This window comes from Marmota monax, unplaced genomic scaffold, assembly GCF_021218885.2.
Source record: "Marmota monax isolate L192 unplaced genomic scaffold, Marmota_monax_Labrador192_F-V1.1 WCK01_AAM20220418_F8-fsc00023, whole genome shotgun sequence".
In the NCBI taxonomy this organism is placed as follows: domain Eukaryota; kingdom Metazoa; phylum Chordata; class Mammalia; order Rodentia; family Sciuridae; genus Marmota; species Marmota monax.
Genome location: NW_026692907.1, coordinates 15554186 through 15573718, shown reverse-complemented (window position 1 = coordinate 15573718; position 19533 = coordinate 15554186). Strand labels below are relative to the sequence as shown.

The window sequence follows — 19533 nt, the reverse complement described above, 5'->3', positions numbered from 1 at the left end:
AGGTACACCGATTCTGTTTACTCTGTCAGTCTGATTTGGTTTCTCATGATTTTTCTTGTTTGTTTGGTACCCAGGGATGTTTTACCCTCAGTTACATTTCTAGTCCTTTTTTATTTTGCTTTGGGCCTCTCTAAATTGTTGAAATTGGACTTGAACTTGTGATCCTGCTGCTTCAGCTCCTGAGTCACTGGGATTACAGGCATGTGTCATTACACCCAGCTGGTTCCTCATGATTTTCCTCTCATTGACTGCTAGTTAAACTATACATATTTTCATTGGCTCCTTTTATTTATTTATTTATTTTTGGTACCAGGTATTAAACAAAGGGGCACTTCACCACTGAGCCACATCCTGTCCCTTTTTAAAAAAAAAAAATTTAAAATTTTGAGACAGGGTCTTACTAAGTTGCCTAGGGCCTCACTAAACTGCTGAAGCTGGCCTTGAATTTGCAATTCTCCTGGGTTCAAGGCCTCAGCTCCCTGGGTCACTGGGATTACAAGTGTGTGCCATAGCACTCAGCTTTCTTTTTAGAGTGTTCATATCCCCTGATAGCTTATATATTTGAAAAAAATATATAGATATCTACCTAGCTATAGATATTTTAAAAATATATAGATATCAACTCTATTTATGCTAAAAATGTACTATGTATTTTCTTCAGTTGCTATTTACTTGTTGAACTTTATTTACAGTATCTTTTTTTTTTTAAATTTTTTCTTCCTATGCATTAAAGTCAAAGTTAATCTGCTTTTTCCTTCAAGATTTCTGTTTAGGTGCCTTTCCACACGAGGCAGAGAGGACCAACAGCCTACTAAACACCTTCCCCTCATTTTCTTTAATGAGAGAACATTGATGCCTAAAAGATAGCTCTGAGCCCCCTTTTGTAGTTGGGTACAGCCAGGTAACCAATGAAGGCCAACAGGGGCAAGCCCTGCTGTGTGACATGGGGCACAGCTCAAGAGTGAGTCTGAGCCCTTCTCTCTTTCTTCTTTCTGCTGCCTACAGGGAAACAGCTAGAGCTCTAGAAACCATCTTGGACCAATTCCATCTTGAGGATCAAAGCCAAGCTTGGCTGAGGGTAAAAATGAGGAGCCCAGAGTCCTGATGTCACAAAGCTCTCACACCACCCTGGTCTGTCTATCTCTGAACTCCTTTCATGTGAGAGAACAAATAAGTCACTGTAGTCACATCTTTTGTAAGAATAATTCTTATCTCCTAAGAGTGATTCCTGCCTCGTGCCAACTCAAGGTTATTTCAGTGTCTACTTGTATTTTCTTCTAGTCATCTTCATCTACGCCATTATCCTATGTTTTCATTACATGACTGAAAAGATGTGTAATCAGGATTTAACAGTCTACATCAAATAATGTCTTGGTAGAAACTTCTTTGAAATGATGATTGCTAGACTTACATATGCATAGAATTATTACAGTAAATTTTAAGAGAGGATCTAATTATCGAGTTTTATTCTATGTAGGCAATTTTTTTTGAAGTTAGGCCAATAATCTTGACATGAAATCCTTTTACAAGCACATCTTGAGAAGTATCTATTTTTTTAGCAAATCATGGGATTTTTGTCTTGAGAAATTATTTTCAGAGAAGATGACTATAAGTGTGAGACTCTACATAAAGTTGGGAGATTTTTGATGAAGAAAATTGGATACACACTAAAATTTGTGTAATGAAGAGATGGAGCATAACAAGATCTTACCATAATTTCGTTACAATCAGAACTTCATTTAAATATTATTGGTTTTAAAATGTTTTGAACATAAGTATAAAATATTTCTTATAAAACAATATTATATATTATTTTTGTTTCTGTAAATATTAGTCTAATTGAAAATTGTTAGAATTTAATTTAGTGTAACTAATATTTCCTCAATTAACATTTATTGAGCACTTGCTATGTATTGAGTCTCCCAATGACTTGCCCAACCATTAATAGAACTCCTATTTTGGAGAGGAGGAAATTGAAGAGCAGAAGTGCTAATTCACTTGTCCAAACCACTCAAAGACTGATTGGAAGAGATGGCTGTTAACTATAAGGCCTAAACTTGTGGCTACTCATGTCAGGCCCTAGGCCAGGCCTGCAGGAAAGAAGAGATAAGGAAGACACAGTTTCCCACAGGTAATAGTAAAGAAAATTTGGTACCTTACCTGAGCCACACAGGTCGGTTATATTAATGCGAGTTGGCAGGGAACTGCCTTTTGAATTGGCTGCAGACACAGCTACAGTCCAAATCCCAGTTCTGGGAATCACCCAGGTCCAGAAGTTGTGTCCTGTGATGTTCTGTAGTGTGATTTTCTTCCCTGTCACTTCTTGCAAAGTCACCTGATAGTGGAGGATTTTCCCCCTTGTCTCTGATACACTCAGATTCTGTAACAAAACACATCCATGTACTATTAACTCACAGATTAAGATCTCTGGCTCCTGTGTGCCTGGTTCTCTTGGCTCCTGCTTCAGGCAGCCAAATCTGAGTGACCTTTTCATGTGTATGTCTTCATCTCCACTGTACACTTCATGCAATGACCTATCAGCACAACTGCCATTTAAGAAAAAAAAATCAGCATCTTTAAAAAATAAATCTTCAAAACACAGCAATTTTCCTTTCTTGCATCAAAATAAAATGTACTAATGGTAAACAACTTTAACCATCCCATCGAACAAGAATGAACTCAGAAGAACTGAATCTGAATCTGAACTCCAGTTCTGTCAATCACACAGACCCTGGATGAGGCTCTTAGCAATTGTGGGCCTCTGTTGCTAAATTTATGAAACACACACATCCATACACGTATAACTTTTTATATAAGAAAGTATCATCCTGCTCAAAACACCAAACACAAGACTTTCAAGAGCTAAACCAGTAAAATCTATACTTAGTGAATTGAATTAGCCATCTGTGCTAGGAAATGAAGAAACTGTTCGTAAATATGTGACTAACAAGTTTTGGAACTGCAAAAATTCCAATTGAGATCATTTGGGAGCAATCCCAGGAAGTAAACAGAAAACTAATTATTTGTATTGTACCCCTGGTTTGGACAAGGACCATGGAAAGCAGAAGCATAGAACATGGAGAGTTGTCAAGCCTAACATTGGCAGTGCCTATCCCTGCCTAGCATAGGGCAAGGAAGGCTTGGCTTGCCAGGGGTAAGTGGTAGTTTCTTGGCATAAGTATCCCTTCTGTAAGTGGGGGGTCTCCAGCTACCTCTGCTGAAAGACACATCTAGGATTGGAGAATGCCCCTCACTCAGGTTCCCTGATCAGCAAGAAAGCTAATAATTTGGTTTCCTATGAAGATTGTCTGTCAGGACAGAATAGGCAACATGAATGTCTTGTTCACTTAAAATTTGTATTTGTCACTTTAAGTGAATAAATTGGCCTTCTTATTATAATTTGGTTTCTGAAACAATTAGCATACTGGGAGAGAATGTTCCAATTTGCTGAGTCAAGCCTTCTGGTTGGCCCAACATCTGTATTTTCCCTGCAGATGAATCCATGAGCATCCAACTTTTATATTTCCATTTCTGGGAGCATGATTAATACAGATTTGTTCTGGAACCCTTTTGTGTCCATGAGGCTCAATCCTGGATCTCAAGCCTTGGTCTGCACCAAGTGGGGAACCCAGTGGGTGAACATTCAGTCTTTTTTTTTTTTTTTTTTTTTTTTTAAAGAGAGAGTGTGTGTGTGTGAGAGAGAGAGAGGGAGATACTTTTTTAATATTTATTTTTTTTAGTTTTCGGCGGACACAACATCTTTGTTTGTATGTGGTGCTGAGGATCGAACCCGGGCCGCACGCATGCTAGGCGAGCGTGCTACCGCTTGAGCCACAACCGCAGCCTGAACATTCAGTCTTTCTCCACAGTTAGCATTTCAGATGACCATCACAGCTGAACTCATAGCTGGCTGTGCAGATTAAAATAAGCAAGTGCTTTCTAAAGTACTATATACTAAACTGTTATTAATAAACATGCCCATTGTCAGAGAAGAAAAACAACATAAATTAAAGCAAAAGCTTGTCAGGAAAGACCATTCCCTCAGCTATCTTTCAGTGCATCCTTCTCTGTTTCTTCTCTATAAGTCCAGAGGTAAGTGTATTACTCCCACCCTGCCCCACATTCCCTCGCCAAGGCACTTTCCAAGAGTTAACCAAGCTCACAAAATTCCCCATTCTTTCCAGGGACCCAAGGGGCTTCAGTTCTTCTCTAACAACTAAGGAAACAGAGCACCAATTTGGAAGGAAAAAAAAAAAGCACCTTGCAAACCAGACTTTGTTACTCTTTCACTGTCCTTCATAGACACCCCAGAAATCTCATTTGATTAAATGGTGAAATGCTGAAAGAAGGGGGTAAATGTCATCTCGGGTTCATTGAGCTTTCATAGTGACAGCCATGAAAACCCAGCTGATCATAGCCTTCTAGTCAATAGAGGTGAGACTCAGAAGGATCGCAAAGTTTCCAGAGAATAGTAAAGGGCACAGACCCTTGCATTTCTCCTCTGTTTCTCATATTTTAGGGTTAAAAAGATTACGAATAGGTTGGGGTGGAGTGAAAGTAGTAGACAAGTAACTATGGCATCCTGGGGCCATACATATGGCATTATATAAATATGGCTCACATAAAATGTCAGGCTCAAGTCTGGAGATAAAGGTTACCCTCTCTTGGGTAATTGGTCTCCTTAACCAAACTGGTCTTATAGGATCCATGGAACAAAAATCTCAATAAGCCAATAGGAAAACAGGTATTTAGCCAAGTGGGCACTTAGTCTCCCAAAGCCTCTGAAAACAATATAACTCATTTGTTTTTAAAAAAGAAATGCAACATAAAATTTGTAAATAATGTATATAATTCCTGGATCATCATTCCTGGATCATGCTTGGCCCAGATGGAATGGAATATCTTTGTGTAACCACCAAACTGGAAGAGTTTCTATAGATTAACAATGAATTCAACACTGTATTTTATAAACACAGAAACAGGGACTCAGTGAAATGAAATGATTTGCTTAAGGCTGCTCAAGGGATAGACAGAGAAGGGAGGATTGAATTTAGAGCGCTCAATTTCTAGACCAGTATTCCCTCTACTGTGACATGCTACTCCTTAAGCCTGAGACAATGGAGTGGCAGGTGCAGTCTGCCATGTTGCATAACTGGAATCCCCAATCACTTTTCCTAGCAGGATGTTGCAAAGCTGCTTCTCTAATTGTGGGGTTGTGATATGTTCTGACATACAACATCAATGTTGGGCATGAGTTCAGAAATTTGGGAAGGGTAGGGGTCCAGAATTCTTTTCTGGACCAGCAATCTCTGAGTCACAAGGAGAAAAGCTGTGAACCTAGAAGGCCTGCAGTCCTGAGAAGCCAGCTGTCTTCCCAGGTGAACATATTTATATTCTAGTGCTGTTTATTTGCGTGACGGGGAGAAAATAACATTTGTTAGTAAACCATGTGTTAGAAGTTTTACCTCTATTGTCACATTTAGCCTTTACTACTCCCCATTCTGATGAGGATGCTGAGGTTCAGAGCTCAGAAGTCAAATACTCCCCACAAGGAAGGCATGTGAGATTGCAGAGCGCCCCCTAGTGGATGTGAGGCAGAACCCAGCCACCCAAATGTGCGACATCCCTGGTGGTGTCTAGTCCTGGAAACCCTTGTGCCGTCTCTGGCAGTGATGAGTGTGGCTCTCAGGCCACTGTTCCTTCTGTTATCCTCATTCTTTTCTGTTGGTAAGAGTATGCAAAAAAAGGACAAGCTTTCCTATTGTTTGTCCCCTTCAGTTTTGTTTCTGCTCCATCCTGTCCTGTGGGAAATGAATGAAACAGCGTGGAAACTCTTTCTGAATAAGGTTTGAGAAGTGGAGAGTGAAGAGCTCCCTCAATAAGCTGCTGTGAAAGTTACACTGCCTGAAAAGGCTTCCAGCATCAGAGATAACGTGGTGAATGAAATCCATGACAAAACAGAACTCAACACAGTTGAGACTATGACACGCTGGTGGTATCTAGTCCTGGAAACTCTAGTGCCATCTCTGGCAGTAATAATATATATATATATATATATATATATATATATATATATATATATATATATATAAATTAAAACTCTGGGGCTGGGATGCAGCTCATTGGTAGAGCACTTGCCTAGCATGCACGAGGCCCTGGGTTTGATCCTCAGCACTACGAAACAAAAATAAACAAAGGTCTGTTGGAGAAAAGGGGTCTCTTGTGAATTGACAAAGCATTTCTTCTCAGGACTTACACCTAATGGAATTGTCCTAAAGTAACACTTTACTTCAGAACTTCTGATGCAAATAATAAGGAAAAAAAATCTGTTAGAGCTTAACCAACATCAAAGAAGAGTGGCTATAATCAATGCTCCTTAGAAAGTTAGGGGAAATTGAACACATTAGTCACAGCTTGTATTGCTGACTTCGTGGGGTTTTTTTTTTTTTTTTGTGGTGCTGGGGATTGAACCCAGGACCTCACACATGCTACATTAGCTCTCTACCACTGCTCTACCACTGTTCACATTGGGCAAGTTATTTTACCTATTTGAGCCTCAACTTTATTATTTTCAAAATGAGGATAATTCCCATCCATGAGTTAAGAAGGGAAGTAACCTGTTCCAAAGAGTGCACATGACAAACGAGAAGACAGAGACACTCGGTGAGTTCCCCTCTCTTGGTTAGTCTGAAGTAATGCAACATCATCACAATCGGCACTACTCCACCCTCTACCAATCTCCAGAGACCCAGGCCATCTTGACTCTTGGCTTCACCTGCAGTTCTATATGGAAGGTTTACCAATGTGACGTAGTTGATTACAAAGTACATTTAATTTGTGAGTTTAAACTTGGGTGCCTTGATTTTGGAATTCATGACTACCTTCGGCAGCCCCAGTCCAAAGTCACTTGAAGTTTTTCTTTCTCCCTCCCTTCCTCCCTTCCTTCTTTTCTTTTTGAGACTATGTTGCCTAAACTGGCATTGAACTCCTGGGCTCAAGCAATTCACCTACCTCAGCCTCCTCCAGTTGGGACTACAGGCTCACACCAACTACACACTGCTTTTTAAATTATGACATTGAAATCTCCCGTCCACCGCTCCATCTCCCCCAGTCTGTCAGGTCATCTTTGCACTCTTGGGTCATGTACAACATTCGCACCCCACAGTGACTTAGCGCACACTTTTCACAATGATCTTATTAATTTTTACAACAACCTCATGTGGTCTATACCATTATTCTCCACACTTTACTCACAAGGAAAGTAAAGCCCAGAGAAGTTAAATACCTTGTTCAAGAACACATGACCAGTAGGTAGGGAAGCTGGACCTTGAACCCAGGTAGCACAGCTCTGTCTACAATTCTCAACAGTGGGACCTTGCTAGCACTGGGTAGACTCTTCAGATCCTCTGCAGGACTGAACTGACTGAACCCAGTGACACCTCACAGCAGTTACCCTGGCATAATGACTTCTATCTTGTTTTGTAGCTAGAAAAAAACAGGAAAATAAAGGGAGTCTTCATGAGAGCCAAACTTTAACTCCTCTTCCAACTCTGCTTCTAATCTTCTGTTCTCCCTCCTACCCACCCTCTTGTTTTTGTCCCTGGACACATTCTGCTCTCTAACCAAAATTCCCAATGTTCCAGCTGGCATAACACGTGGGACTAGCAAGCAAGGCAAGGCAACTCTTTCTTTCCAAAAATATCTTTGGAAATGCTGTGCCAGTCTGTGATGGGACCAGGACTAGAAAGGAAAGGAGATGGAGTCGAACATTGCAACAAAATCATCAAAATGTTGCCATCTGCTGCTTTTGTATTGAGATATTGATTCTGAGATTGGAAACCTCATGTAATTATAGCAGGGTTTCAGGCACCTGGCAGACAATCTTCCCTAGGGATTTTCAATGGACGTTTGTCCCATGTCAATATAAATCAAGTTCCAGATAGTAATTTCTACTTGCACTAAGTCTCTTTCAGATGAGGAAGCCAAAGAAGGCATCCCCCCAGGGCACTGTGATAGAGGTTGGAATATTCTTCACGTGACAGAGAACACTAGGACAAGAGACAAAGGAATGTCTTGAAAAAGTTGTCCCTAGTCGTGCCAGTGTCTCTGAGGCTGTGCTGTGACTTGGGACCTGGGGTTTGCTATCCTTACTTTCATTTTGCCTTTGAGGGTAGCTATTTATTAAAACAAGTTGCCCATTGAACAGGTGAATAAAAAATAACAAATCTCTCCCCCATCTTTGGAACAAGAGTTTCCCTAACTCTCTCCCTATTGCTTGTGGAAGAACTCTGGAGGTATGCAGTACCAAGAGGAAGCCCTTGAAATAAACCAACCGGTGCTGCCTCTCTGCCAGGTGGGAAGCTCTTAACTTCTGTACTGTGCAGATACTTAGAAGACACACAGTTTTTGAAGACTCAGGAGAAAAGGAAAAAAGACTGTAAAATATCCCAATCATTTTAAATAGCGATTACATTTTGGCGGGGGTACTGGGGATTGAACTCAGGGGCACTCGGCCACTGAACTACATCCCCAGACCTTTTTTTTTTTTTGAGACAGGGTGTTACTGAGTTGCTTAGTGCCTTACTTTTGCTGAGGCTGACTTTGAACTCTTGATCCTCCTGCCTCAGCCTCCTGAGATGCTGGGATTACAGGTTTGTAATCACACCTGGCTGTGATTACATTTTGAAATGAGGATATTCTGGATATATTGGGCTAAAGTATATTATTTAAAATTAATTTCACCTGTTTCTTTTTTACTTTTTAAAAATGTGGCTCACAAGACAATTTTAAATCACTCGTGGCTTTCAACGGTGGCTGGCTTTATATTTCTGTGGAACGGAGCTTCGCTAAAGCGATGCTTTCCATCATGAATCCACAGTCCCTGACAAGCGTTCTCACACTCTTCTGTGGAGAGTCTGTCCTTCAGCATTCAGCTCCACTATCCCTTATGGAGGGACTCCCCAACTTCCCTGCTCTTCCGGGCAAGCCCACCACCACTCCTCCAGTTGATCTCTAAACTCCTGCTCAATACCTCCTGGTGTCCTTGACATTCTGCTCCCATTCCAATCCTTGCACTGGACTGTGAATTCCAGGACCTAAGGGCTGGATTGGTCTTTTCCACTTTCATATCCCTGCCACACAGCATGAGTTTAGTACTAAAGAGGAACTTTGATATATTTATTGGTTTGAAAGAACACATGAAAGAATTCAGCTTCCTTTGTGCGTGGCTATTTCTCTTCCATATCTCCACCATCATTTCAAAAGGTTTATGGCTTGGTATGATCAAGACGGAAGAAATTAAGAGGAAATGCTAAAGGTTAATGTGGCTTTAACCCATAGTCATACTTTTTCAACCACCATCCATATATATTGAAGATAACTTTCTTTTTAAAGGATACATGCTATCTTAACTGAAAGAAAAGTGTGCTGGAATTGAAAGTGTGCAGGGATTGAAAGGTTTCACCAAAGCAAAGGAAATCAAGAGAAACCGCCCAGGAGGAGCCAGGGGGACTGGAGGGAGGGCTTGCTGAGCCTGTGAAGGGCTCTCACGGGACACTGGGCTGCTTGGGACTGAGCACCATCTCCTACCTGCTACTGCATCTGTTGTTTTAACAGTGCCCAGGTATTTTCATTTCATTTCATACATTAGGTTGTACTCTTTGGCTTTAACTTAGAAAATACCTTTTCTCTTAAAAATAGCTGATTCAAAAAAGTACAGGATAGTTATAAAGAAATGGAGCTTTCAGGAAAAACCAAGGTATGAGGAAATGAGTAATGGTGTGGAAACCATAACAACAAAGCAAAGGTCCCTTCACCCTCAACACACCCACACACTCACACATGCCCACCCTCACACGCGAGCATGCTCACATTCACACGCTCACACCACACTTGTCCACCCTACCCACAAATACACACCTTCCAACACTCACATGCACACTGCCATCCTCACTTAGTCACATGCACAAGTCTCACACCCTTACACACACATGTTCACATATACACACTCAGTGACACCCTCACCCTCACATGGATTTGTATTGCACAAACTCATCCCGCTCACGTTCAAAACTCACATGCATTCACATGTATGTCACACATACACCCAGCCATGCACACCCCCCAAGGGGCTGCATCCCCTCAGCGTGAAGTGTTCTCCTCTAATGTAAACATCCTACAAAAGCGAAAGGTCATCTCACATGTCCCCTGACGTGAGGAACGTGCTCTTTGTCACAGGCTTGTGGGGTTTTACTTGGGGCTTCCATTGTGCTTCTCTCTGACATTGTGGGGGTGGCCCCTGTGTTTGGTTTCCCAGTGTTGCTCAAAGAAGGAAAACCCCAGCACACTACGTCTTTGCTCAGCGAGAGATGACTTGGGCCCACCACAAAGCGTCTAACCTAGCTGTAACATTTTTTTTCTGGGCTGACATCAGATGACATCCTTGTGCCTCAGCATCACCTCCTTGAATCCCCAGGCCTATCTGAGTGTGGCATGAGGAACCCCCAGTAGGAAAGGGGGGGGGCAGGCTGGGTTCACAAAGAGGGACAGTGATTTATGTCTCCTGCAACAGGGCCATGTTACCCCAAGGCCTCTCATTGGAGAACCCTCTTGAAACCTCAGCTTCCACATTTATAAAAACGAGTGCATATGTGTGGGGGAGGATGGCATCCCTGTGGCTCTAGAGGTCTGTGGTCCAAAGCAAGACTGCTCATCCCAGTTTCTCTAGGCAGTGTTTTCATCCCTCCCTCCACAACAGAGTGGCCTGTTGGGGGCCACTGGACAAGCCCAGGATTTGACAGAAAAGGATTTAATCCTATAATGGCCCTGCAAAAGCTAGGACTGGATCCAACTTTTTGATGACTACATCTGGTGTCAATCACAGACACTTCTAGTATTGACCTTTTAGTTTATAACATAGGCCAGATTCAGTCCGGGTCACCCTTCTGAGGCCCACATTCTGGTTTCATAAAAGAAAGAATTTTATGATGGGTGCCTGTGTGTGTGTTGGGGGGCAGGCAGCAGCGACTTCTGTCTGTCCTGGCAAAAGTAGAAGCGATATTTACAACAAGAGGAAGGGTAGACTCAAAGGGCATTGAAGACTTTGAGTTCCAAGGTCTCTCTAGAAACTAGTGAGGATGAGGACAAGGCCAAAGTGAGTAACTCAGAAGCATTTGCATGTGCACAATGCTGAGCAGGACTTGTGGTTAACAGGCATTTACTTTGACTTGCCTCTGGTTCAGCTTTCAGACCACCATGGTGATGCATGGTCTGTAGTCTCTGACACCCCAAGAAGCACACAGGCATGCTGTAGTAACACCTGGTTTTACCTTGGAGCCCCTCCCTGCTCTATGGTTTCTAACCATTTGTGTCCCCTCATTGATTGACCCCACACTAGTCTTGTTGGCTTTATAGATTCCATTATCATTACTCTCTGCTGAGAGGAACCCTTGAGGAGAGAGACACGAAATAGGATTCACAAAGTCTCTTTCAGATCACTGTTGAGGACATTTTTTTTTTTTTGGAGGAGAAATTTAGGTGTTAACCAGTTCCTTCCTTGTGAAAATGAAAACCAACAGCCAACAAATTGAGCTATTTTCTACTGCAAATTGTGGCTTCTCTGCATGTCCTGCTTTGAGAATTTTCTTCCTATTAAAAAGCAGATTTATTTTAAAATAAATGTTGAGCTGCAGAGTTAGTTTCAAAGGGAAGAGCTTGATCATGAGTCACTAGGCTATTTTTAGTACACCAGACTGAGAAGGAGAAGGAGAGAGGGTGGGGGAGAGGGAGGGAGGGTAAGGGCAAGCTCATTTCTTAAAATTGAAGAAGACTGCAACTATCAAACCCAATGGAGGACATCATATTCATCATTGTGACTCTTCTGGTTTCCTGCTCATGGGGTTCATAATTCCAAAACTGTTTGTTTGCCCTTGACTGGAAGAGGTGTAGCGAGAGGGATGTGAGTTTGAGGAATAAAGAGGAGTACACTCACTAGGAGACCTTTTCTTTGGAGCATGCCTAGCAGTAGCTCAATTCACATAGCATTTTCTTTCAAAGAAAATACCATGAAGTAACCAAGGAGGTCCCAGCCCTGTAGTTAGTGGGTGACACTGGGCAAGAACTTCCTCTTCCTGAGGCTTGGTTTTCTTATCCGCTAGGTGGATGTTAGCACTTCACAGGGTTTTGTGAGGACTGAATGGACCTGCAATGGTGGCTTCCGGCACTTGGTGAAACTCTCATTCTACCATAAGGGCTTACTGTGTTCTGGAAGGTGGCTCAATCTATCCCTGTTTTACGTCCATTGAGGAAGTGCTACTTTCTATTCCTATTCGTGTTATTTTCTACTACTACACATATTCTGGAGGTAGGGCAGCTTTCTTTACACCCTCTCTCTTTCAATGACTATAGAAAACACATTCCTAAATATCTATACCACAGCTTTCTCTATTTACCAAATCTTGAGGAAAGTTACCATGGTCACTGCTGGACACCCTTATGTAAGGGGGGGGACAGAGGTAACAATGGTCCACTTTATGTTTTGAACCTAGTCCTTGCTGCTCTGCCACTGTGACTCACTTTTCAAATGGACCTGTTTCTTCCTCTTCCTCTCTCCCTACTCCTCCCTAATCTCAGGGGAAACAGGATTACCTTTCTTCCTCATCCTAAGCAGAGTTATCTGTCCATGAGTACAACACCCACCATAGGAACGAAGTAATCCAGACTTGGTTGTTGGATGGTATCAGATCTCAGAAATGACTGTCTCCCAATTAACAAGTGAATTGCAACTCCAACAGAGAACATAGGAAATGTAGCCTTTGAGTCACCTCTTTAGAAGCCCCCTGTTCCTGCTGGATAGAATCATAGCCTTCTTTTCCCTTTTTCTCCAAACCATGTCCTCATTATTGGATTGGCATCGGGGACAAGGAACCAGCTTTGGTAACAAGAGTTAAAAGAGACAGCGTAGTTGGGGTGAGAGGGTGGAAATGCCAGGAATGGAAGGAATGGAAGTGGGATGAGGAAAGGCTCAGGTGGCTGGAGGGAGGGCCTGGGCTGGAGCCCCCCTCCTCATCTGGCAGGAAAGAGCACTGCAGCAGGGATCAGAGCCAAGTCTGAGAAAGCGAGCTCCTACACAGGCTTTGAAGCCTCATATCAAAGCCACAACAGAAAAAAAAAAAAAAAAAAAAGGTATTTTTCTGCCTTGAAAACATATAATCACTCAAATATATAATCTCCTTGAGTTTAAATTTGAAACTGAAAACTTACCTTCCAGAAAAGAGAAATTTGTTGTCTATCGTAGTCCAGGGCCTGTTTCAGGTACCAGACATCTAAGGTCCCAGTAGGTTCTGATTTGAAAGGGGGGAAAAATGAATTTTCATAAATATTTGCACAATAAAAAAACCTTTAAAATCAAGGATTATAGAATAATTTCAATTTCTTTGTAAAACAGTATCTTCTTTTTCTTTCATTGAACAACAAACAAGTATATCTTTGGTCAAAAAGTCAGAAAAAAGGAGGTTACTTTAAAAACAATTTTTTTTTAAAAAAGATGAGGAGGAAATTCATTTCTAAGTTTCCCATAATATGTATTAATACATGTTTCACTGGTATATAAGAATTTAATTTAAAAAACTCAAAGAAAGTATGTGTAGTGATTTTTTTTATTGGAATATAGAAAGAGGTCTCAATAGAAAAATAAAGACATAAGGAAAAAGCATTTTTAGATATTGTAAAAACACAAATGCAAATGACAAGCCTTATACTTATCTCCGATCCTGACTTATGCTGAAAAACCAGCCTCTACTTCAGAGCAAAGCTGTCTAAGGAAGGGGGCATGACCCTTGTCCTTGGAAAGAGGACATACTTGGAAAGAGGACCCTTGTCCTAGGCACATACTCACCCTGCTAGTTGTTTATCTACAAATAACAGGAGAGATCTGCTGAGCCAGGTGTCCCTGACTCAGTCAGACTAGGTGGGGACCCATAGCAACCCCCTAGCAGCCACCAATCAGCATGAGACCAGGAAAATACCTGGGATGCCAGATGACCCTCCCAGTAGTTTATGATGGTTGATAACATTTTGGGAAACCATGTAGTTCAGCACATACTCCCCTCATGGCTTACACCAATCAGTTCAAATGAATCCCCCTCTTGTAGTAACCAATCACCCTTACCCAACTTGTTCCCACCAGTGAATGTGCTAATCATGTTTTAGAGTTGTTTTATGATTTTCCCTCGGTGTGTGATGATTTGCTAAGAGATGCTATGATGTATGTGAAGTCCCTGCCTTCCCCAAAGAGTGTATAAAACTGCTGCAAACCCTGGGCTGGGGCCTCTCAGTGTCACCAGTTGCTATGTGCGCGCCGAGGATCGAGCTAGCTCGAAAGAAACACCTCTTTGCTGCTTACATCGATCTTGGTCTCTGGTGGTCTTTTGGGAGTCCCAAATTCAAGCATAACAATGCTGTAGTTTAATTATTTGGTTTTTGATCATTAGACAATGATCTACTTGAAAGGAAGGACTATCTCATTTATCTTAAAATTCCCAGTACCCAGTGCAGTGTTTAGGATGTAACAGTCGCCCAGTAATTGTTAAATGATAAATAAACATGAACAAATTAGGCAATATTATGGAACTGGTAGAAGAAATAACCATCTATCCATTGGACAATGGTCAAATATGGTCTAATTTCATTTGAGAAAGTCAAGCATACTGGAAAAAAGTGAGCAATCAATTTGTGTGGGGGATTGGTAGGTGAAGTAGTTTTATTTCCTCTACTATCATGTTATTAGATTTGCTTTAATTTGATTTACAGCTAGGAGTGGAATCAATAGAAACAATGCCTGAAAATAGGCTTTGGTTGAACCAACCCAACTTCCTTTTATTTATTTATTTTTTTTGTACTGGGGATGCTTAACCACTGAGCCACATCCCTCCTCCTTTTTATATTTTATTTAGAGACAATGTCTCACTGAGTTGCTTAGCTAAATTGCTGATCAAGAGTTTCAAACTTGTGATCCTTCTGCTTCAGCCTCCCGAGCCACTGGAATTACAGGCGTGTGCCACTGTGCCAACTTCTTTAACAGTGAAACTTAAGGTGTATTTGATGTGAGGCTACTTTGGGATTCCTTCTATAATAGAAAGTTCCATTTAACCAGGTGGAAATTTCTAGAAAATTAAGTTTTACTCTAGATAACAGAAGATAAGCAGCCAAGGAGAGAAGAAGAGCAAAAGGGAAAGGGAGCCTATTTACATCTCCATCTCACATCCTTCCTCTAACAATGGTCCACTTTATGCTTTGAACATAGCCCCTGCAACTTATTTTTAAAATAGACATGTTTCTTTCTCTTCCTCTCTCCCTACTCCTCCCTAATCTCAGGGGAAACAAGATTACCTTTCTTCCTCATCCTAGGCAGAGTTATCTGTCCTTGAGTACAACACCCACCATGGCACTAGAAGATCTCAGAAATGACTATCTCCCAAATTAGCAAGTGAATTACAACTCCAACAGAGAAGAGGTGGAATGTAGCCTTTGAGTCACCTCTTTAAAAGTCCCTGTTCCTGCTGATGGCAGAATCATAGCCTTTGGGACAGGAGTCTCCTGTATTCCTCCTTTGCTAACAAAGCAATAAGCCTTCTTTTTCCTTTTTCTCAAAACCATATCCTCATTATTGGGTTGGCATAGGGTACAAGGACTGAGCTTTCAGTAACATCCCTACACCCCATGATGCAGGTTGGTGTCGTGGTTCACGTGTGAGCTCCAGAGCCAGGCCATCTACAGCTCTTAAATAAGCACTAACTGTGTCCTTCAGCCAGTTTCCCCATGTCGAGTGAGGAAGATAATTCTGTCCCTCACATGAGGCTGTCTTGAGAATCTAAATGGAGAGAGCTGGAACATGGTAAGCTCTCAGCAGATTCAGCTTTTGCCATTTTCTTTATTTGAAAACTGAAGCGCTTAAATCTTAAGAAATTTGTTCCAGACCCCAGAACCAATAATCAGAGAAGGGAGGCTTTGAACACAAGACTGCTGATCCCACAGTAGTTCACAGCCTTGGCTCTGTATCACGCAGTGGCCTGGCTCTGAGAAAGTTTACAATTTCTCTAGAATCCTCCCACCCCTTTCAGGAGGGCCTGTTTCTGGATATTCTTTTGTCACTTCCTTTTTCTGATTCTCTCATCCTCTTCACTTTTTGTGTTTTCTAAATACCCACCTCTGCTCTTTGCTAAAGACTTTTGGTCCCTCCATCTTCCCATCAGTGATGATATTTACCCCTGTGGTGAGGACTGAGAGGTAAGAAAAGCTTCCACTAACCATTCTGAAAACACTCTCAATTCCTCAGGATTATGAAGAGCGTCCCAGAAATCAAACCTGGGCCCTCTATCTTCTAGTCTAGATGACAAAAGGAAAACATTATAGGCCACTGAAGAAAGAGAACCTGACCTTGAACACACTACCACCTCCTTAGAGCCAGGTAATGCTCGGGCAGTTCATGCCCATATCTCATCTGATCCTCACACAGCGCAGGGGGTGGGAACGGAGCACACTGCTGTTCAGCTGAGGACAAGGAGGCTGAGGACAGATGGTTTACAAAAGGCTTAGAAGCTGGGCATGGTGGTACACACCTGTAATCCCAGCAGCCTGGGAGGCTGAGACAGGAGGATTGCAAGTTCAAAGCCAGCCTCAGCAACTTAGCGAGGCCCTGTTTCAATGTTTCAAAATAAAACATAAAACTGACTAGGGATTTGGCTCAGTGATTAAGCGTCTCAAAAAGAAAAAACAAAACAACAAAACAAAACATTTAGCTGGTAAATGGCAAAGAGGAGAGTTGAGCCCCTAGCTCTGGCTTCTCCAAAGGTCCCACTGTCCCATGACAGTCCACTATACTGTGCAAAGATATGAACATTCTGCAAACTCGACAGTCTAGACTTCGACTATGTAATTAGGATTAAGTGTGCTCAGCATCAAATCAGTTGACTTGCTCATAGCAGTAAATGCCTTCATTTCATTACATACTGGTAACAAATTTAAAAGAAATGTTCATTGCCTTGTTAAAGATCCCCAATGTAATAGATTATTACAGAGCAAAGAATCAAATTCTAGAATGACACTCTCTTCCCAGAATAAATTGCAGTGAAACTGAAATTTGAAAGGCGCCCACCTGTGGTGTTATGCCTCCACAGGAGAGAAATCATTAGTTGAATCTCTCTGAGTTTCAAAGTGTAAAATTTCATGATCAGGGGTGTCAAATCTCTGCTGCTTAAAGCAACATAAGGGCTAATAGGGAGAAGAATCCTTTGACATTCAACTGTCACAAAATCACTTAAAGTTCTAACCTCAGTGTTGTCTAACAAAAGACAGAGAAAACTATTACAGACAAGCGAGAAAAAGAAAGTCAAAGGCCAAGGCCATCAAGTGAATTCAACGCAAATGGGTAAAAATGACTAAAAATACAATATGAGAAATGGAAGTCAGCCTTTCTGAGATGAAACTACCTTCTGTGTAAAGGGGAAAGCAGGAGGACTGAACGAAGAGAAAGCTATCTAAGTGAAAAGAGAGGGGCTCCTATATTAATCAGGAGACTAGCCCAAATGGGTAATGACCTTGAGAGTTCATTCTGCAATGCTGAGATTCTAGGATTCTAAGAATCGGTTTAGGTGGTAAACAAATCAGAGCCAAGCCGCATGCTGCTTTTGAGATTAGCATCCATATCTGAAGCTGAGGCCAGTGCAGGGAGCCTGGACACAGGAACCTGAATCACAGGGAGGACAGAAGCCGCTCTGCAGGAATTTCCCAGCCAGGGAAAGTGGAGAGATCAAGAACAATTCGAATGGAGAGGGAACAAAGGGTTTTTGTCTCATCCTGGTCTAAATCATGCTCAGGGCAGGCAACCCAGAGGTAAGCCATTTATCCTCTTGGTTCCTTGATGTCCACTTTTTGGGATGTGATGACATTCATCTAACATCTAGTTTCTAATACTCAATTCAATCAGGTCTTCCAGTTACTTGAGTAGACAAGGGTTTAGAAGTAGAGCCACACCTTCAGACATTGTCACCTGCTGAGCTGCCTGTGAAGTCTGGAAGATTCCCCCATCTCTCTTGCCTGATGACTTAGCACTGGTTCACTCTCTCCCTTTCTACCTCTTTCCTGTCATTATTCTTGGTGGTTCATTGTGCACATGAGGGCTGTTCCCAAGGGCTGGTATTGTCAGTACCCGCACCTGCCCACTTGCAATCATCTATTTCTCTCAACTCATGACTGCCTCTGGCTTCACGGAGTGAAGGAAAACAATCAGACAGGAATTCCCTCATTTCCTCCACCATGATAACTTTCAAACTGCCATTAGGGAAACTGAGGCACAAGAATTGCAAGTTCGAGATTAGCCTGGGCAACTTAGTGAGACTCTGCCTCAAAAAATAAATAAACAAACAAATAAATAAATGAAAAGGGCTGGGATGTAACTCAGTGATAGAGCAGTACATTCTGGGTTCATTTCCCAGTACAAAAAAAAGAAAAGAAAAAGAAAAGAGAAAACACTTCCAAACTTCCCCATCAGCAACCCAACACTCCCTCTGTTACAAGGTTGGAGCATCTTACTCCCATCCCCATCCAAATCCTTAACCTGAGCTTTGAATCCCCTCCTCTTGTTTCAATCAAGAACCTCTCTCCTACATCTATTCCCCACTTCCCTGTATCATTCATTCTCCCTGTCTGCTGGGCCCTTATTTTTCCCTTGTAAGTACACTGCATTATCTCTGAGCCTAAAAACAAAACCAGAATTTCTTTTTTAAATTTATTTTAGTTGTAGATGGACACAACACCTTTATTTTATTTTTATGTGGTGCTGAGAATCAAACCCAGTGCCTCACACATGCAAGGTGAGCACTCTACCACTGAGCAACAACCCCAGCCCAAAACCCAGAATTACTTGATACCCAATGCCACCTCACATATCTTCTCTTTCATAGAACTTTCTGAAAAGAACTGCGAATTGTTGATTCCTTCATTTCCTTACTCCACATTTGCTCTCACCCCATAATAGCTGAGATTCCTCTGCCATGCTACGGGCACAGCTCCTGGCTGGCCATGTTGCCAAATCTCACAGTCATGTCTTCTGTTATTTCATGGGTCTTAGCAGCAGCATTGGATATATTTGAATATTTCCTCCATCTTTTTCCCACTTCTTCAAGAAACACAAACTTTTAACATCCAGATCACAAGTTCAGGGAGTGTTTCTTTTCTTTCTTTCTTTTTTTTTTTTTTAATTTATCATGCAAAGACTTTATTTGGAGACACTATTGTACATGAGAAGATGGTGAGGAAATCAAGTGTCCTAGTTCACCCACATTATTTCTTCCATACTACAATCAATGAGGGCTTTGTTAGAGCACTGAAGGAGAAAAGTGAATTGCAGATTACGTATAGTATATACATTTATAAAGCTCATAAACAAGTGAAGGGCATATTTGTGGGAGCTATATGTGAGGAGGGCAAACACACAACCTGGGATAGAGGTGCCATGTGCAAAAGAGACTTTCATGA

At 41.7% G+C, this 19533-nt stretch overlaps 1 protein-coding gene across 4 annotated transcripts in view; it reads right to left on the bottom strand.

Annotated features, from left to right (window-relative positions):
* The window catches only part of Il12rb2 (interleukin 12 receptor subunit beta 2), an 85348-nt gene that overhangs the window by 34046 nt on the left and 31769 nt on the right, over nt 1-19533 (bottom strand). For all 4 annotated transcript variants that reach the window (XM_046451129.2, XM_058581582.1, XM_046451127.2 and 1 more), the window contains 2 exons: nt 13261-13340; nt 2161-2380 (listed from right to left, as the gene is read on the bottom strand). In XM_046451129.2, coding sequence (XP_046307085.1) covers nt 2161-2380; nt 13261-13340 — 300 coding nt within the window. The remainder of the gene's footprint in view (nt 1-2160; nt 2381-13260; nt 13341-19533) is intronic.